At 37.9% G+C, this 18,152-nt stretch overlaps 1 protein-coding gene and 1 long non-coding RNA gene across 6 annotated transcripts in view; one reads left to right on the top strand and one right to left on the bottom strand.

The window, feature by feature from the left end:
• Positions 1-13,784, top strand: part of LOC135107854 (E3 ubiquitin-protein ligase UBR4-like) — a 66,138-nt gene extending 52,354 nt beyond the window's left edge. For all 4 annotated transcript variants that reach the window (XM_064018150.1, XM_064018149.1, XM_064018152.1 and 1 more), the window contains exons 69-87: positions 208-408; positions 685-904; positions 1,180-1,377; positions 1,814-2,004; positions 2,145-2,321; positions 3,347-3,538; positions 4,109-4,201; positions 4,321-4,467; positions 5,144-5,281; positions 6,182-6,415; positions 7,300-7,423; positions 8,089-8,246; positions 8,499-8,666; positions 8,823-9,001; positions 9,174-9,335; positions 9,857-10,015; positions 10,169-10,493; positions 10,720-10,873; positions 11,282-13,784. In XM_064018150.1, coding sequence (XP_063874220.1) covers positions 208-408; positions 685-904; positions 1,180-1,377; positions 1,814-2,004; positions 2,145-2,321; positions 3,347-3,538; positions 4,109-4,201; positions 4,321-4,467; positions 5,144-5,281; positions 6,182-6,415; positions 7,300-7,423; positions 8,089-8,246; positions 8,499-8,666; positions 8,823-9,001; positions 9,174-9,335; positions 9,857-10,015; positions 10,169-10,493; positions 10,720-10,873; positions 11,282-11,346 — 3,285 coding nt within the window. In that variant the 3' untranslated portion in view covers positions 11,347-13,784. The remainder of the gene's footprint in view (positions 1-207; positions 409-684; positions 905-1,179; positions 1,378-1,813; positions 2,005-2,144; positions 2,322-3,346; positions 3,539-4,108; positions 4,202-4,320; positions 4,468-5,143; positions 5,282-6,181; positions 6,416-7,299; positions 7,424-8,088; positions 8,247-8,498; positions 8,667-8,822; positions 9,002-9,173; positions 9,336-9,856; positions 10,016-10,168; positions 10,494-10,719; positions 10,874-11,281) is intronic.
• On the bottom strand, positions 51-17,450 carry LOC135107855 (uncharacterized). 2 transcript variants are annotated; one of them, XR_010272019.1, is made up of 2 exons: positions 17,217-17,450; positions 51-1,419 (listed from the first exon to the last, which is right to left on the bottom strand). It is a non-coding gene; the product is annotated as an uncharacterized LOC135107855 (long non-coding RNA). The 2 variants fall into 2 exon arrangements; XR_010272020.1 differs by lacking the exon at positions 17,217-17,450 and adding an exon at positions 1,893-2,027.
• Between the last annotated feature and the right edge of the window lie 702 nt (positions 17,451-18,152).

Raw genomic sequence — 18,152 nt, 5'->3', positions numbered from 1 at the left:
TTTGTTTCTATAAAATAGAAAAATAGAGATAGGGTTGATGATACATTAACTGTAGTTTTGATTGCGACATGTGAAACACATATCCCTTTTATTGAAAGTTCATTCCCATATTATATGTCTTACCTTACAATCTGTGTTCTTATAGTGTTTTTATTGGTTATAATGACATTATTATTAAAATGCTAAAAGCTGGTTATACTTCATCAGGATGAAGTTCATGAACGGTATTTGATTGAGAAATTTGGAACACGATGGCTTGCTCGCACAGTGCGGCACTTGTATGAACTCAGGATGCAGGACACCTCATGGCTGAGACGAGTTCTCTTCAACCCATCTTCACGTATGGCCAGACAAGTCACTGCCCAAATGGTGGAATCCCTTTGTACCTCTGTCCAGCGTAAAAAAGAGGTACTGCTTTAGAAATTAGTAATGTCTAGTAGATAAGTTTAGAAAATTGCATGGGAAATGTGTTTAAGTTTGATGATTCATTACATTGTGTGCATTTACTTTAACCAAAATTCTGAATTATAATGAGCTTCATTTATGTCATCAAGCAAAGAATTAAATACAGTAAAGAACCACTATCCATGCATTTAATTTTTGTCTGCCTTTGTAATAATTTAAAATGCTATTGTTCTTTACAGATAGAAGACAGTTAATTGCATGTAATTTGATATTTTTCAGGTGTTAGACATGCTGACAACCTTCTTGCCTGAAATTGGAAAAGCTGGAGAAAGTGCTGGAGAGTTTGTATCATTATACCAAAGTCTAGTGGCAGGAGGACATTGGAAGATCTACTTGGCCTTGCGAGGAGTCTTGCCCACCATTGCTAGTCTCATCACTTCAGAAATTCATTCCCTTACTACCTTGGAAGAAGTCACACTAACCACAGATCTCAGTCAGGGTGAGTTGTATATATATTGATCAGCCCCCTAAATTTGAATAATAAAACAAGTAGTTTAAGTGTATGATATCCAAGTCACAGGTAACTATAAACATTAGCATGTTACATAGTTAAATGTACAAGGAAAGAAGGCAAATTCATCATAGCTGCCAATCCTTGTTGTTTTTACCCTTATTATTATATCTTTAAGCAGAATCCCAGGAAATTGACTTAAATAGCAGAAGAGAAACAAGATAATTTGAAGGCAATTGAATGATAAAATTCCTTCTTTTCAGGTTATGCTCTCAAAGTGTTGACTGAGCTATTGTCTCAGTTTATTGATGTTGATGCAATTAAGAGAGTTTACAAAGGTCGGTTGGTGGGCACAGTACTCAGCGGCTACCTCTCCCTCCGCAAACTGGTGGTTCAGCGCACTAAACTAATTGATGACACTCAAGATAAATTCCTGGAGCTCTTGGAAGATATGACATCAGGTGAGAGTCTTCTGCCATGGTCACCCCCTTTGGAGGACACTCCTGGAAGGAATGAGGCATCAGAGATAGATAAATGGACATATATTTATAAAGAAATAAGAAGACAGTCTATTAAAATGATTAGATAGGACTATTACATTATTAACTATGGTAATACATAAAACAACCTTGAATGTTGTGCTCTGTAAGCTGATGTGTATCATGCAAACTTTGTACTAAAGGTACTGGGTTATGGTTTTAGTGGTGTTTGGTTAAATAATGATGAGCCGAGTTGTGTACTCCATTTTCTTTATTAACAGTTATCTGTGTTCTCTATATGTGAATCTTCACCATTTATATATTCATTTTATTTTTTTTATCTATATGTGTATTTTTTTCCATGCAATTAATTAGCTTCTGATAGGTTACTCATTTCTTAATTTTATATACACATCAGGAACAGAGGCTGAAACCAAGGAGTTCATGGCAGTGTGCGTGGAAACCCTGAAGCAGTACCCACAAGATGACCTACGTACCCCAGTGTTCATTTACGAGCGGCTGTGTTCCATTATCTATCCAGAAGAGAATGATGTTGGAGAGTTCTTCCTCACTCTAGAGAAGGACCCTCAGCAAGAAGACTTCCTACAGGTAAGAAAGTCTGCTGATTGCTCTTCAGGATATATTCATGTCCTAAAGAACATGTATGTTTTTGTATATATAGTGAACTAAATGGTGATTTGGATTTAGAGATTTTGTTCCAAGGTTGTACAAGTTGAGGTTACTTTCAGGGCCGCATGGTGGGTAATCCCTACAGTAGCATGGACTCTGGCCTGGGACCCCTCATGAGGGATGTCAAGAACAAGATTTGTCAGGACTGTGAACTGGTGGCTCTCCTTGAGGAAGACAGTGGCATGGAGCTTCTAGTTTGTAACAAGATAATATTACTTGATCTTCCTGTGAAAGAGGTGATATATGGCATTTTATTTCTTGACTGTTTTTGTCATGAATCATAATATATATTTATCATTTTCATTATCACCATCATCATCATCATTGATAACTCATTATGACAAGGATAGCCATGGCAGAACTGCTTTCATTCATACCAGGTTAGATCTTGTCTTCACATCTCCTATTTTCTACTCCCTTGTATGGCAGACTCTTTCCTACACCATAGATGTCTCTCACACTTGTATGGTTTACTTCAAGACATTTTCTTGAGTATTCTGTACATTCTGTGAGCATATTCATTCTACCTCTGTATTATTTATTCCTCCATATCCGAGCTGCATTGCCTAAATTCACTGTTAAATTAAGTCTATTTTCCTTCCCATTTTTTTTTTCTACACTGATATCACTGTATCACTCTGCTTCCCTTCCACTTATTGCTTGTCTCTAGCTTTCCAATTCCTGATATTTTTCACTCATTCACTTTATTGTGACATATCTCAATAGTATTATGTTGGTAGCAAAATACTGTCTTCAGTGTTGTTTTTGAAACAGCTGCTGGTAAATTCTTTTATATATATATATATATATATATATATATATATATATATATATATATATATATATATATATATATATATATATATATATTATGTTGTGGACTGAAAAAGATCTTTAAACATGAGACACTGGGTATGAGTATAAAGAGAGGGTTATATGATGAAACAGTAGTACTCACTATGTGGTATAGTGCTGAAACATGAACATGGAAGTAGCAGTGAAGAAATGGTTGAACATAATGGAAATGAAGTGTTCAATGAATATGTGTGGAGTAGCATGGAAGGACAGACTAAAAAATGGAGGGAAGAAGAGTTTTTTTGAGAGTTGCTGGACTGGCAGATCAGTTTGTGTTTAGATTGTTAGGGCATAAAGTACGAGAATTTGTAGTTTTTAAAATCCCTTCTGCTATTCCTCAAATTTGCATAAACAAATTTATTATATTTCAAAAGTTTATAAAAAAATAATACCTATTTCTCAACAGGTTTACAAGAAAGTATGGTTAGCTGAAAACAGTGAAAGTGATGCTATGCGGGTTGTGTACCGCATGAGAGGACTTCTTGGTGATGCAACAGAAGAGTTTGTGGAGACCTTGGACAAGAAGAAAGAGGAAGATGTTGACAATGAACAAGTTTATCGCATGGCGGGAGTGATGTGTCAGTGTGGTGGGCTGGAGGTGAGGAATTGTTTTTGATATTGTTGTAGATGTGTCCAAAATTGTCTTATATATGTGTCCAATTATAGGGAGAAGTTAAAAAACAAGTAAACCTGAGGCTGATAGGATAGGAATAAAAACAAGTGGAAAAGTTAATCAAACAGCTAATTCATTTCATAAATAAAAGACTAGCTGAGAAAAGTAGAGGATGTGGTGATAGCGTTTAAAAATAAAATACTGGGAGCTTTAAACCAACTGATATGCACAAAGATAGTGAAAATAAAAAAAGAAGGAAGAGGGTAACTTCCTGTGAAGTTGAAGGACAGTGTTGAATTAGTGATGGAAAGAGATGAGAGGAGTATGGGCTGCAAGGAAGGAATGCAAATTCAAGAATAAACAGAGGCTTGTGTCATATCTCTTTGCTAGAGTTCTTGGGTAAAAAGTGTCATCTGTAAATGGTTAGATGTTTCTATATTTTAGTGTTTTTATTTTTCATTAGTGAATCATAAATTGGGCAGTATTCCTGTTCACAGACAGTGCTTGGTTTAAAACAACTTTGTAAACAATGCTTGAATTCTTTCTTATTTTCAGGTTATGCTGGAGTGCCTTCAGAGGATCAGTGATTTGTCCTATGCTCGGGCACTGGTTACAGTTTTACTGAAACTGTTCCAGTACTGTGTCAAGGTGAGACTTAGTACCAGAATTTTACATGTTTGTTATAATGTTGTCATAGTATCTATACCAGTGAAAACACAAAATTCACAGAACAGGCATCCAGGTCATTAATTAATTTTCACCTGCAGGTACGAGTAAACCGGGAGCGCCTAATGGTGCCATCACTTAATGCCATTGCCACCTTGCTACATACACTGAAGCAGTGCTTAGCAGCTGAGCCAGAGGTGGTTGCTGGACCCCCTGGTGGAGCCTCCCTAACAGAGCAGTTACTCCAAGTAAGTCACATAGTCACTGTACAGAAATTGGCACCGAGTTGATATTCCTTCAAAGGACATAATAATGTTGTTTATTACCATCATTAGCATCAAAACCACCAAACTTTTTATACAGATTAAGATAGTTCAAATTAAAGCAGTCAAGTAAAAGATAACATACCTTATCCATTAAATCAATTATTTTATATAGACTGGAACCTTTGTTATTGAACAGATCCCTTTTTGGACAAATAAGTATTATGAACAAAATTCTGAACTCATAATTGCTTTGGTTGCTATGCCACAATTTGGTTCTTGAACAAGCTATGTGGCAGCTAGCACACGCTTGATCACAGTGTGCATGTTGTGTTAGTCACGCTGTAGCCCTTGTTCTGTGCACTTCTGTGTCATGTTTTCTTTTTTGGGCTTTCTTATTTTTTATTTACTTGTAAATAAACATATAAAATGAGCATAACACTCATCTATACTGCATAACTAATGTGTTAAGTGTTGGGAAGTGGAAGCATGGTCCCAAATTTACTCATCTCATGTTTGCTTTTTTGGGCTTTCTTATTCTTGTCATGTTTTTTCCTCAAATGTTAAATGTGTTACAATACCATATCCCTCATTATTATTCAATTGTTATTATTAATTAACTGTAATGATTAGCTTACAGATTTTATGATCTCTTGCACAGGTGTTGGAGGCAGTGTTGGTGGAAGCATACTCCATGTCTGCTACTTCATACACAGAATTTGTGGAAACTTGCGGCACCTTAGAGGACATCCATTTGTTGCTGAATTATGTGGCCACATCGTCCAGGACTAATGCTCAGGTATGGTGTCAAAGAAGTAAGAGGAGCTTCCATTCATTATTTACTAGTGTGTGTTGGTGCAGCTTTAAATAATGTGGCAGGCATTTAGTGAACTAATATTTTTATGTAGCTTGTTTTCTTTCTCCTTTTCCATAGGGTGCCATCACTTCCTAGTAATCAAAGCAAGTTGTTGTGTGTGTGTGTGTGTGTGTGTGTGTGTGTGTGTGTGTGTGTGTGTGTGTGTGTGTGTGTATATATATATATATATATATATATATATATATATATATATATATATATAGATAGATAGATAGATAGATAGATAGATAGATAGAATTGCAGAGTCCATGAAGAAATAAAATTATATATTACAGAAACATTTTGGAAAGGAGATAATGCTGGAGTAGGGAATCCAAGTGCAGATGAAGTGCTGAACAATTGTGGAATATATGGGAGGAATAAGACTGATTACAGAGTAATAGATATATTTGCTGAGAGGGGTTTTGTTTCTAGAAATATCCATTTTCCACCCTAAGATGAACTATAGATACCCATTAGTCAGGGTGTGTATAAAATTAAAGGAACATGATGATCGTATTGCTGTAGATGTACACTAAAAAGGCATTTCATTAATAGCAAGTAGGTAAGAGCCTTGTTTGAAGAATAGGAATCATTATGTGCTTTCAGTAAAAATAAGGGTGTTAATCCCATTTTAGAAATATTTCAGACTTAATTTTGACATCTGAATTTAATTACAAATCATTAACCAGTTAATTCAGAAAGTCATTATCTTGCATGTTGCCTTATCTCAACTTAGTCATCAGAACCAGTGCATTCACCTCATTCATCACAAAGTCTTGCATTGCACTCTTAATGCATTGATCCTAGAATGCACTCAACTCTCCTCCCCCCCCCCCACAGGTGCGACAGCGGCTGATGCGGGTACTGCCTTTCTTGGTGTTTTGTCACAAAGAGAAAATGGAATTGCTAGTTGGACATTTCCGACCTGTCTTGGACTTTGAGAAATTTGATGATGAACACTCTCCCGAGGACACTGCAAAAATGGAAGCTTTTTGTGTCTTCTGTGATGGAATTGAAAGAAATGAAAATGGCAACCAGCTCAAGGACATGATAATCAGAGCGAACATTGTAAAGGTATGTTTAATACGTTTTGAAAATAAATTTTTGGGGGGTAGATAGAAAAGCTGTATTTTACAGAATTTCCTTATTAATTCTGGAGAGTGTTGATGTGGTTGCAGTGAGTGGTTGTGTAGGTTGTAGCATATTTTTATGATACATGGTTGTTGGAATTCTTTAATAGGATTTAATTTAGAGGATTCCATCTGGCTTTCTGAAAATAAAAAAATTGTATTTTTACTTGATAAAACAAGTCATGAAGGTAGGCTTAAGATTTTCTTTATTTCTTATTGATTGTCACTTTTTTTCACCCATTGAGCCCATGCTGAATATACTATAACTATTTTGATGTGATAGGTGTCCAAGGTGTTGCACAAGATCCACTGGTGTAGGAATTAGCAAAATTGCTTAAATATAAGGAGTAGAGGGTTAAGATCCATGGTGAGACAGAAATGGCATAGATTTGTTCTTTTACTATCAACTTGTTCATCCAAATGTGTGACATTTTTGCCTTGTTGAGTGTCAAAAGCTAACAATCCTGCTTTTTTGTGCTAATAATTATGCAGTTAGATGCTCCGAAAGTATAGAGTTAGATCCAGGATGCTGGAAGGAGTGAAAAGCTTATATGTAAATAACAGTGTATGAGAGTTGATGTGGGTTCTTTCCAGAGTAGGTTTACATCATGGTTGTGTAATGCTACCATGGCTGTTCAACTTGTATATGGATGCTATAGTAAAGGAAGTGAATATAAGGGTTTTAGGGAAAGGCTTCAGTCAGATCAGTGTAGAGGATAGGGTATGGGAACTTGAGATAATAATTGTATTATAGAAAAATTAAAATATACCATGACAAACTTTTCTCTGAAATACACCATGTAACTCCATGATGTCTTTTCTTTGCAGGATGCTCTTGCTTACATTGAAAACCACATGCCAGTAAGCAAGAAACTTTTAGTTGTTTGTAATGATGAATGGAAAGAATTCTTGGGACGCCCATCACTGAAGTACATACTGAGGCTTCTGACTGGTAAGTCTCAATTTATGTCATGTTACATATCTGTTTATCCTCACACTTATTACTTTAAACTTTATCAAAGAAATGGTCTGGAGAACCTTCTCTATTTGTTTCTATCTATTGTATATTATGTATATCGCAGTCACCTGGGCTCAGCCTCTACTGACTTATATATGGAATGTCACTAAGAACCCTTAGAAACCCTTCCTGTAGGCTCAGGGTCTTCAGTTTCCTCCCCCTCCTCCTCCTAAAGCCTCCCCTTTCACCTTGCTCTGAGAACATGATGTTAAGAAGGCTGGTTGTCAAAAAGCTCACACATTATCCAATCTTCATTTTCTTTATCCAGTCTTTGTAATTCATTCACATGTCTTCTCTGATATTCATCTCTTCTCTAATCTTTATCAGCCCATTCCCTCATGAACCTGATTGTGTGTTTATATGTGTTACAAGAGACCAGAAATGCTTTATGACAAACAGGAAAAGGTATATTTGCAGAGAGAGAGAGAGAGAGAGAGAGAGAGAGAGAGAGAGAGAGAGAGAGAGAGAGAGAGAGAGAGAGAGAGAGAGAGAGAGAGAGAGAGAGAGAGACTCATCACAGTACCACACTGCATATAGTTGCTCATAAGATTTATCATTGTTTCAAAATGTATACTTATGACCACCATTCATTACTCCAGGACTTGCCACCAAACACCAAGGGACCCAGCAGGCAGTGGCAGCTACCTGCATACCTGCCATTCATCGGCTAGAGCAAATATCCTCTGATGAACATGTTGGTTCAGTAGCAGAGAATTTGTTGGAAGCCCTGAGGGATGATCCAAAGATTGCTGTACAGGTAGAGTGCTGTTGAAACTTTTAACAAAGTTTTAAATTGTTTAGAGCTTCAACACTTATGTGAACAGTGTTGTGATCATTTATTGTCATGTAAGAATTATAAATACTTGAATGTTTTGGTTTTTAGGTGAATTGGAATTTATAGTTAAATACATAGATGTAGATTCTTCCTTCAAATTCATTGATAATACAAAATATCAATTGTTCCCAAGCAAGAAGTCTGGATGTCAGGCTGTGATGCTTTATTCTTCAGGTGGAGGAAGTACGACGGCAGACGCGGCAGGAAAAGAAGCGATTGGCTATGGAAACAAGGAAGAAAGAACTGAGTCGTCTAGGGCTGAGAGCTAATGATAAGGAGCAGATCACATCACAGTCCACTTTGCTCTCAAAAATGGGAGAAATTGCTGAGGAGTCTGGCTTGGTGAATATTTGGAAATTAATGTTTGGTGACAGAGAAACAAGGAATTGAAACTTGTTTGAGTTTACTTTATGTTTTATTTTCACCTGTCATAATCCTAATCAAGAGTAACATGACTGATGTACAAAGTATTGATATTTGCTCATTTTCTATTTGTAGGTCTGTGCAATATGCTTAGAAGGATACCGTTGTCAGCCACAGAAGGTGCTTGCAGTGTATACCTTCAGCAAGCGTTGTGTGGTTGAAGAGTTTGAAAATAAGCCACATAAGACTCTAGGGTACTGCACTGTTTCTCATTTTAATGTTGTCCATGTTGACTGCCATCTTGCAGCTGTGAGGTAAGTGAATACAGGATAAGTACTGTTTTATACCATTTATGCTGAGGTAGCCTATCTAGTGAGCAAAGGGCATATATGGCATGTGAAATTACTGATCGCAGGTGTAGGTCTTATAGTGTTAGCCAAGGTGTAAATAAAGGCACTAACATTGATGTATTGAGTGTATTTCTAGGTCGTCAAAAAATCGGAATGAGTGGGAGAGTGCTGGCCTGCACAATGCCAACACAAGGGCCAATGGTCTCCTTCCCCTCTGGGGTCCACAAGTTCCTGAGTCAGCCTTTGCATCGTGCCTCGCTCGTCACAACACATACTTGCAGGACAGCACTTCTCACAGGTTTGTTTAATAATGTGTGAGACATAAGACAAGGCATAGAAACACATCAAAAATATATCATTTGTCATATTGAAAGACAGGCTTTGCTTTCATGTGGCCTGTAAAGCCATGCTATTAATTGCATGTTTGTCAGTTCTTTTGCTTATAGATCCATTTAATTTGAATTAGATTCTGTGCTCAATTTTTTTCCCTTATCATTTTGTAACAATCATTTTGTAGAGCTGCATTTCTATTTATTAATTTCTAAACTTATGAATATCAAAGGTTTGATTCAATTTGCCTATGTGTCACAAATATCCTAACTTTTATTGCCCTCAAGCAGAATTAACTGGGTGATTCTGCAGCATTTAATGAAATTAAATTATATTTAAAGTAAAAATATATTCGGTATGATTATATTAGACTTATCTTAGAAAAGGCAATGTAGGTTTGAAGGCAGGTTTACATTTGCATAAGTACACATATTTTATCATATCGCAAGAAAGCTAGCTGTGAAGACTAATGCAATACTTTCATTTCAGAGATATTAGTTACTCCTCAACATTACATGACCTAAAACTGCTACTCCTAAGATTTGCCAATGAAAAGTCCTTTAGCGATGACTCTGGTGGTGGTGGCCGTCAGTCCAACATGAATTTGATTCCTTACATACTACACATGGCTGTTTATGTCATCAACACGTAAGTACCTTAAAAGACGACCTTTTTAACAAAGGGGTTGCTAACACTTAAATATGCTTTCCCATATCCACCCAACTGAATCTGCTTGTTTTCTAAATGAGAAATATTTCAAGAACACCAGTTTGTCTAATAAATGTTTTTTTTCTCTAATAGGACTCGTGCTGCAAGCAGAGAAGAGAAAAAGTTGTCAACATTCTTTGAAGCCAACCGAGAGCGTTGGGTTGAAGCTGCCTATGAGGCAGAGGGTGTGTTTTACATGGGTGTTCTAGCCCTAGCAGTGTATTCCCCTGCACACTGGGAAACCCTTAAAGTGACTTACCTTCAGCGGCTCCTGGCAGCCGCTCATGTACGGGCAGTCTCCCCTCATCCTCCTCAGAACAATAAAGTTATAGATAAAGAAACGAAGGACTGGGCAGCTTATAAACATGCTGCCATATTCTGGGCCCTTGTTGATGGAATTTACAACATGTTCTTCAAGGTATGTTTCATTAGAAACTTAATCCATCATCTTTTCAGTGGACCAAACATGTTTTTTTTATACATGTTGCAGTATCATCTGTTAACAAGTATCCATTAATGTCTTTATTTAATTAATACAATATGTAAAGTTCTATTTAGTAATTGGAATGAAGCAAGGCAAACATGGATAAGACTTAACTTTTTTTTTTTTTTTTTTTTTTTATTATGCAATCTTGTCTCAACAGAAGGCAAGTAGTGATGGAGAATGGAGTGTAAGTGTGGCAGAGTTTGTGCGCCACAATGATCAAATCCTGGTTGAAGCCTCCTCTAAAATGCTCTCCATGTATCAAGAAGAACTTCTCCCACTTGCATCTTTTGCAGAATTTTGTGATGTTGTTGGTAAGTGTTTCAGATATTATTACCAAAGGTTTGACTAGAAAGTCATCTTGATAAACTTTTTGAAAGGCAGATTTCATGTTTACATGGAATCAAGATTAATAATTTTGTAACATTTCACCAAGTATTTTCATGAAACACACACACACACTCTCTCTCTCTCTCTCTCTCTCTCTCTCTCTCTCTCTCTCTCTCTCTCTCTCTCTCTCTCTCTCTCTCTCTCTCTCTCTCTCTCTCTCTCTCTCTCTCTCTCTCTCTCTCTCGAATAGGTTAAAAGTTTTTCCCTGAACAAGTTCCTTGATATTATATATATATATATATATATATATATATATATATATATATATATATATATATATATATATATATATATATATATATATATATATATATAAATTTTTTTTTTTTCAGGCTTACTTCATGAAATTGAGAATCCTGATGAGTTTTTGACAGAGGTCCTACTTAATCTTCCCTAACAACCAGCAAGAGGAGGAGGTGGATATGCATATGGGTTCAGCCTCTCAAGACGAATATTTTGTTTCATGAAAAGTATTGTGGAAGAACACTTATTAATACCAGCTATTGCTTGCATAAAGTATTGCAGTGATTGCTTTCAATAATAGTCATGTTTGGTGGAATTGTTAATTGAATGGTTACAGGATTCCATTGACTGCATAGCAAAAAAATGGTCATCTTCTTTTGTTTTCTCTTCTCTTATCTGACTGGATGTGATTACTTGGATTATTTACACATTGTATGTAAGTTTTTTTCCCTCCAGTGTGGTCATCATTTAGACATACAGTTCTTCACATAATGTAGTCTGTGCAGTGTTATATGATCTAAGCTTATTTTCCTAGTGTAGAATGATTCTGTGATATCAGCATTAGAGGAACATCTTGTACCCATGTTAATGGTTACTGATTGGCATCACAGTAGAATTTGTCTTTGTTTTTCACATATTTGGTACTTTTTGTTTTGATCTTTCATTTATATTGCACCACATTTAAATTATTATTTATGCCTTCTATTGTGAGTGCAAAACTTTACCAACCACTGAAGATTTTTCACCTCCCAGATGATCAGCTTAAGGAACAGGGTATTAGTTACCGTATATTTCGGTGGATAAGACGACTTTCAGATAAAACAACCCCAAAAATTTCAGTCAGAATTTAATGGTTTTGGCTGATATCGGTGGTATAAGATAACACCCAAACTACCAAGTCATCTGTGATGAAGTTTGGGTACAGTGATATACCAGTACTGAATAAAATACCCTGAATGTATTACCAGTACAGAGGGTTTCTGAGTTATGAGCAAGATACGTTCTGGAAGGCTGCTCATAACTCATCATTGTAATTTTTGGTACAAAAAAAAAAAAATACATGTTACACAAAGTAATGCTTGCTTACTTGATACTTGATACCATGAGAGAGAGAGAGAGAGAGAGAGAGAGAGAGAGAGAGAGAGAGAGAGAGAGAGAGAGAGAGAGCACCTTACCTTATGGGTGATTTGATACTACTGAGTAGTGATAGGCTTGAGGCTTCTGCCAAATGCAAGATGTATGACCTGGCATATGAGACACTCTCTCTCTCTCTCTCTCTCTCTCTCTCTCTCTCTCATGCACATTTTTCTTCCTTTCTCCCTCCCTTCTCCTCAGGTTATACACATCTTTATTCATATAACTTATTAAGATGACTGGCTGAAAGCATAAGACAAGTATGTTTGCCTATTCATAGACTTAATACGAGTATAGTGGAGCAGGTTTCCTACACCATACAGTGCAACCCTCCTGTCTCTGTGCCTCTCAGAGGCTGACTGGTGGAGGTCTGTATGTCATGGAATCTCAAGCCAGACTCACTGCAGTGCAGTACGATAAGTTTTTAAATTAAATTTTAATATTAAACTAGCATCTCAAAACAAACTGCTACAGGGCCCGTGTCCAGGTGTTTTTTGTACATTTTCATGAAAAGGATGAATGGATGAAGATGCCATAAAATCATATGTGGCACAATCAGTTTTCCTACACATAAACAAATCCTTGCTTTGCACTACCTGCATGTCAAGCTGTCAGCTGTAATCTTCTCCAGTATATCACGGTTTTTTTATTAGATACACCAATGTTCTCAAATTTTTCTCAGTACACGGACTTCGTCTCTATATAACATTGCAAGCTGGAGAGATTTGTATCATCCAAGTTTGCTTTCCTTTACTGCTTAGCTTGGGGTTCCATGCCTTGAAGACCTTTATATAGCTCATCCTTCAGCTTTGGGAAAAACTGAGGAATATTCAGAGCCTCCTGCTTTATCCATTCATACACAATGCCAGCAGAGATTTGTAGTTTACTACGTTAAATTTTGTTTACACACTTTTCAATGGGAATGCGTTTCAATGCATTTTCTTGAAGCAGATTTCTATTTTATTTTGTATAACTTGCCTAAAAGTCATAATATAAGACTGTTGTTTATTTATGATGATATTTTGTGTAAAAATTTCAAGGCCATTGTTTTAGTATCTGACGTATAGGACGACCCTCTTTTTCTTTTTCTTTTTTTTTTAAGATGATTCAAGTGTCTTATATACCGAAGTATACGGTAAATCTTTCAGAAAATTAATCATAAATTGTTTCAGTAAGGTAAATTATACTTTGTCTCACTCTTTTATAGAGTTGAGAGCCTGTGGAATTTTTGCTTGTAGTTATTGAAAGTGACATAAAGGTGCTGTGAAGTTCAGTGATAAGTCGCCCAACTTGGCACTGCATTATATGATCCTTTGACAAAGATGTGAACACCATACTTTTTAGCCCTTACATCCAGTTGTATAATTATTCAAATATAACCTTTGTCACCTTATGATGGGAGGTAAGAATAATATGTTTAAAAGTATGATTATTATTACAATAAATTTTAATGCTTGATGTGTAATTTTATTATTTGCCTAAATAGCTGTGGTTACACTAGTCAACAAAAACCTTAGACTCCAACCTTAAGGCTGGAGAAAAAGGCATGCATTCATCTATCCACAGCCTCACTCTCCCAACACTCTTGCCCCGCGGACTGGAAGACATCTTATGTCACTCCCATCCCCAAAACTTCCAGTCCTCAGTCACTCAATGACCTCAGGCCAGTCTCTATCACCCCCATCCCTAGCCTTATTTGTGAAGATTTTGTATATGACTGGGCATACACCAAAATTTGTAACACCGTGGATATCAGACAATTCGGAAATATTAAAGCCACCTCCACCTCACATTACCTGACCAGCTTCCTTGAATTCATCCACAGCCACCTGGACAAGCGAAACACCTCTCTAGCTGTTGCTTTTGTCGACTTCAAAAAAGCCTTTGATCTAGTTGATCACACTGTTGTCATCAGCAAGGCAGTAAGTCTGGGTCTCCCTCCTAATCTGATAGCGTGGCTAGCCGACTTCCTCACAGGGAGACGTCAGGCCGTTCGCTATCAGGGCTCTGTCTCTAATTTCCAACAGCTGACATGTGGAGTCCCCCAGGGGACCAAGATGGGTCCTCTATGCTTCCTCCTCCTCATCAACGACGCCCTCACCGACACCCCCCATCGCTGGAAGTATGTGGACGACTGCACCGTGGGCGTCCCAGTTTCCAACAAGAACCCGGACTACTCGCCACTGCAAGCAATTCTGGAGCGACTGCAGACGTGGACAGAGGAGAGCAGGATGACCATCAACCACAGCAAAACTGTGGTGATGCATTTCTGTACCTCCTCTGTACCAGTGCCCCCTCCCCGGCTCACAGTGGGCCCTCACCCCCTCCAGGTGGTCCAATGTGCCAAGCTTCTCGGAGTCACGATGGACGACCAGCTGACCTGGAAGCAGCATGTCGCCAGCACCGTGAGATCAGCTACCTACAGGCTGTACATGCTGCGCAGACTCAGGTCGCTGGGGACGCCGACAGATGAGTTAAGGGGGGTGTACCTCACCTTCATCCTCCCCAAACTCATGTACGCCTCCCCAGCGTGGTCCTCCTCCCTCACACACACTCAACAGCTACAGCTAGAGAGTGTGCAGAAAAGGGCGTGCAGGGTCATCCTTGGCCCTGCATACACCACCTATGAAGAAGCCCTGACCACCCTGAGTCTGTCCAGAATATCCACCAGGCATCGAGAGGCTCTGGAGAAGTTTGGGAAGGGACTACTGCATCATCCGCGTCTCAGAGACATGCTGCCGCCCGACGCGCCTCGCCCTGTCCGTGCCACCAGACACCACAACAAAATAACGCCCCTGAAGGCGCCGCGCACGGACCGGTACAGACTCAGTGCGATTCCCACCATGGTGCGAGCCATCAATCAATAGTATTTCCCTCCTAGATTAGTCTTACCGTTAGGATTAATGTTAAGTTTTTCCCCATCCCCTATGTACATTTTCAGTTTGTCAACTGCCTAAATAATAAACCGTTTATTATTATTATTATTATTATTATTATTATCTTTGAGCAAATGGTTAGACAAGTTCCAGGATGTCCAAATATTTCTGTTAAGACAATTATGTTTCCATCTTTCTAACAGCATCACAACAATTGCCACAATGGACGTCGATGTTCTTAAATTGTGTGTCGCTACCAATGTGCTTGCTACTTTAGTGGAACCAGATTAATCTGGTACTTGGGGTTGTTGGTTGTTCCTGTCCCACATTGGTGTCATGTTCACAGTCAACAGGCATATGAACACCCCTCTCTCTCTTGTACTATCATCCTTTGCCTTAATTACTCCAAAATTATTAGTTGTTATATACAACTGCATCCTTTCAACTTGATTATGGAACAATGACACTGTATATCTTCCAATACACTTGGCAATGTGTATAGGCCGTGCAGCGCTGCTGCTCCAGTGTCCTTGACACATGAAAACCCCAGGCTGCACCTTGCTGGTCATCATCAGGTCACTCCAGGGTTGAGGTGGCAACAGCGTAGAAAAGTACAGCCAACACCCTCGGTACCAAGTTAGTCTGGTTCCACAATAATATGATAGCCTTGATTAATGCCCAAAGAATAAGCACACAATATACTGGGTGAAGCCATGGATGACCAGAAAAACAGAAGAGATATCTACACTCTACAACAACCTGGTGAAAGAGATGTGCCTCGAGGACAAACAAAGATTTTATGACTACCACAGTTTGTCGCAGGAGAATAATTTCCATGTCTGATGTCCCACAGAACTTCCTGGGTTCTCACTTTTCTAATAATGAGTAGATAAGATTACTGGGCCACTCAATTGAGATGAGTCATACTCCAGTGAGGTGGAGGCCCTCCAGCGTAACTTTAGGGGTCAACAGCCTTCTCTCTCACTGCCGCAATGTTGCATATCTAGCCGTCTTCTACCGCTATTTTCATGCAAACTGCTCTTCTGATCTTGCTAACTGCATGCCTCCCCTCCTGCCGCAGCCTCGCTGCACAAGACTTTCTTCTTTCTCTCACCTCAATTCTGTCCACCTCTCTAACGCAAGAGTTAACCAGTATTCTCAATCATTCATCCCTTTCTCTGGTAAACTCTGGAACTCCCTGCCTGCTTCTGTATTTCCACCTTCCTGACTTGAATTCCTTCAAGAGGGAGGTTTCAAGACACTTATCAATTTTTGACCACTGCTTTGACCCTTTTATAGAACGGCATTTCAGTGGGCTTTTACTTTTTTTTTTTTTTTTTTTTTTGTTGCCCTTGGCCAGTGTCCTTCCTACATAAAAAAAAAAAAAAAAAAAATCATCCGCGGCGAGGGAGGCTATGCTATATACGGAGAGCGGTAACAGCAACCCAGCACTTGCATACAACATTGCACAGCAGCTATGCTTATAACGACGCCGGACTGTTTAATGCAACGACGCCCGACTGTTTAATGCAATCTCCAAGAATATCAGGGGCCTGTCAGGTGTCTCAGCGCACACTTTCAAGCGCCGGCTTGACAAGTGGATATCATTGATCTATTGATCATCTATCCACATCTTTGAGCAAATGGTTAGACAAGTTCCAGGATGTCCAAATATTTCTGTTAAGACAATTGTTTCCATCTTTCTAACAGCATCACAACAATTGCCACCTATCCCTGGACCCTGGCTACACCAGTATGGCTCTCAACACCCTACTACACCAAAGAGCCGGGCAGCCTGGGAGCAGCGGAGGTCCATTTTAGGTATGCCCCTTAAGGCAAAATTCTACAACAGTAACAAAAGCATGGTAACAATCACCACCTTTCACATGCTACTCCTCTGCAGCGCCGTTTTACCTCCTTCCTGCACTTCTCGCAGTCACTGTCAAACATTTTTACTCAAAACGGGCTACCACACAACCTATATACTCCAATAACTTTAAAAGATGTTACTCACCTCCATACCTCCAACGTTGATCACGACTGCTGCTGTGTTGACATCCCCAGGTCGGGTTCCTAGAGTCTGAACTCGCCTCATGTACATTATTAAATTCATAAAGTATGTCAACACTCTGGTTCTTTTTATCGAAAAGTTAAATATAAATTAACATCAAGTACTTTTGTGTGATTTTGATGTTCATATGCAAAAACATAATGGTTGGGATCTTTCTTATGCGCTAAGCATAGCACGTATAGCGAATTTATATATATATATATATATATATATATATATATATATATATATATATATATATATATATATATATATATATATATATATATATATATATATATATATATATATATATATATATATATATATATATATATATATATATATATATATATTCTTATCCACCCTTAAATAAAACCTATGTAAGTCCTCCCCTCAGACCACTGATTAAAAATTACTTAAGAAAATTTTTATAATTTCATGTATACACTTTTAGCACTTACTTTTAGCTGGGAGTAAATGTAAGTCTTTTAGAGGTTTTTAAGCATACGGGCCCTGAAATGTAAAATGTAATTAACTGCTATTACTGTGTAACTGTACACAGAACTTTAATAATTTACCTATTCAGAAAAAAATAAATAAATAAATAAATAAAAGAGGGGGAAGTATAATTTTAAGTACTAATACGTAGGGAATAAATAACATTTAAAAAAAGCTTAACATTAGTTTATGCCCCCTTGAAATCTGAACTAACCCCATCTTATCTAACTTTAAATAAAACCTATGTAAGTCCTCCCCTTAGACCACTTCCGCTAACCTAATCAGATTTATAGGGTACTTGATCTTCATACTGATGGCAAAGCATGAGGCAGCAATCAGCTGATTAGATAAAGATGACGCCATACATGATTTCTTGCTAATTTGATCATTTTGATTAAA

The sequence above is a fragment of the Scylla paramamosain genome, chromosome 16 (assembly GCF_035594125.1).
Source record: "Scylla paramamosain isolate STU-SP2022 chromosome 16, ASM3559412v1, whole genome shotgun sequence".
Taxonomy (NCBI): domain Eukaryota; kingdom Metazoa; phylum Arthropoda; class Malacostraca; order Decapoda; family Portunidae; genus Scylla; species Scylla paramamosain.
This window is presented reverse-complemented; position numbering and strand designations above follow the sequence as displayed.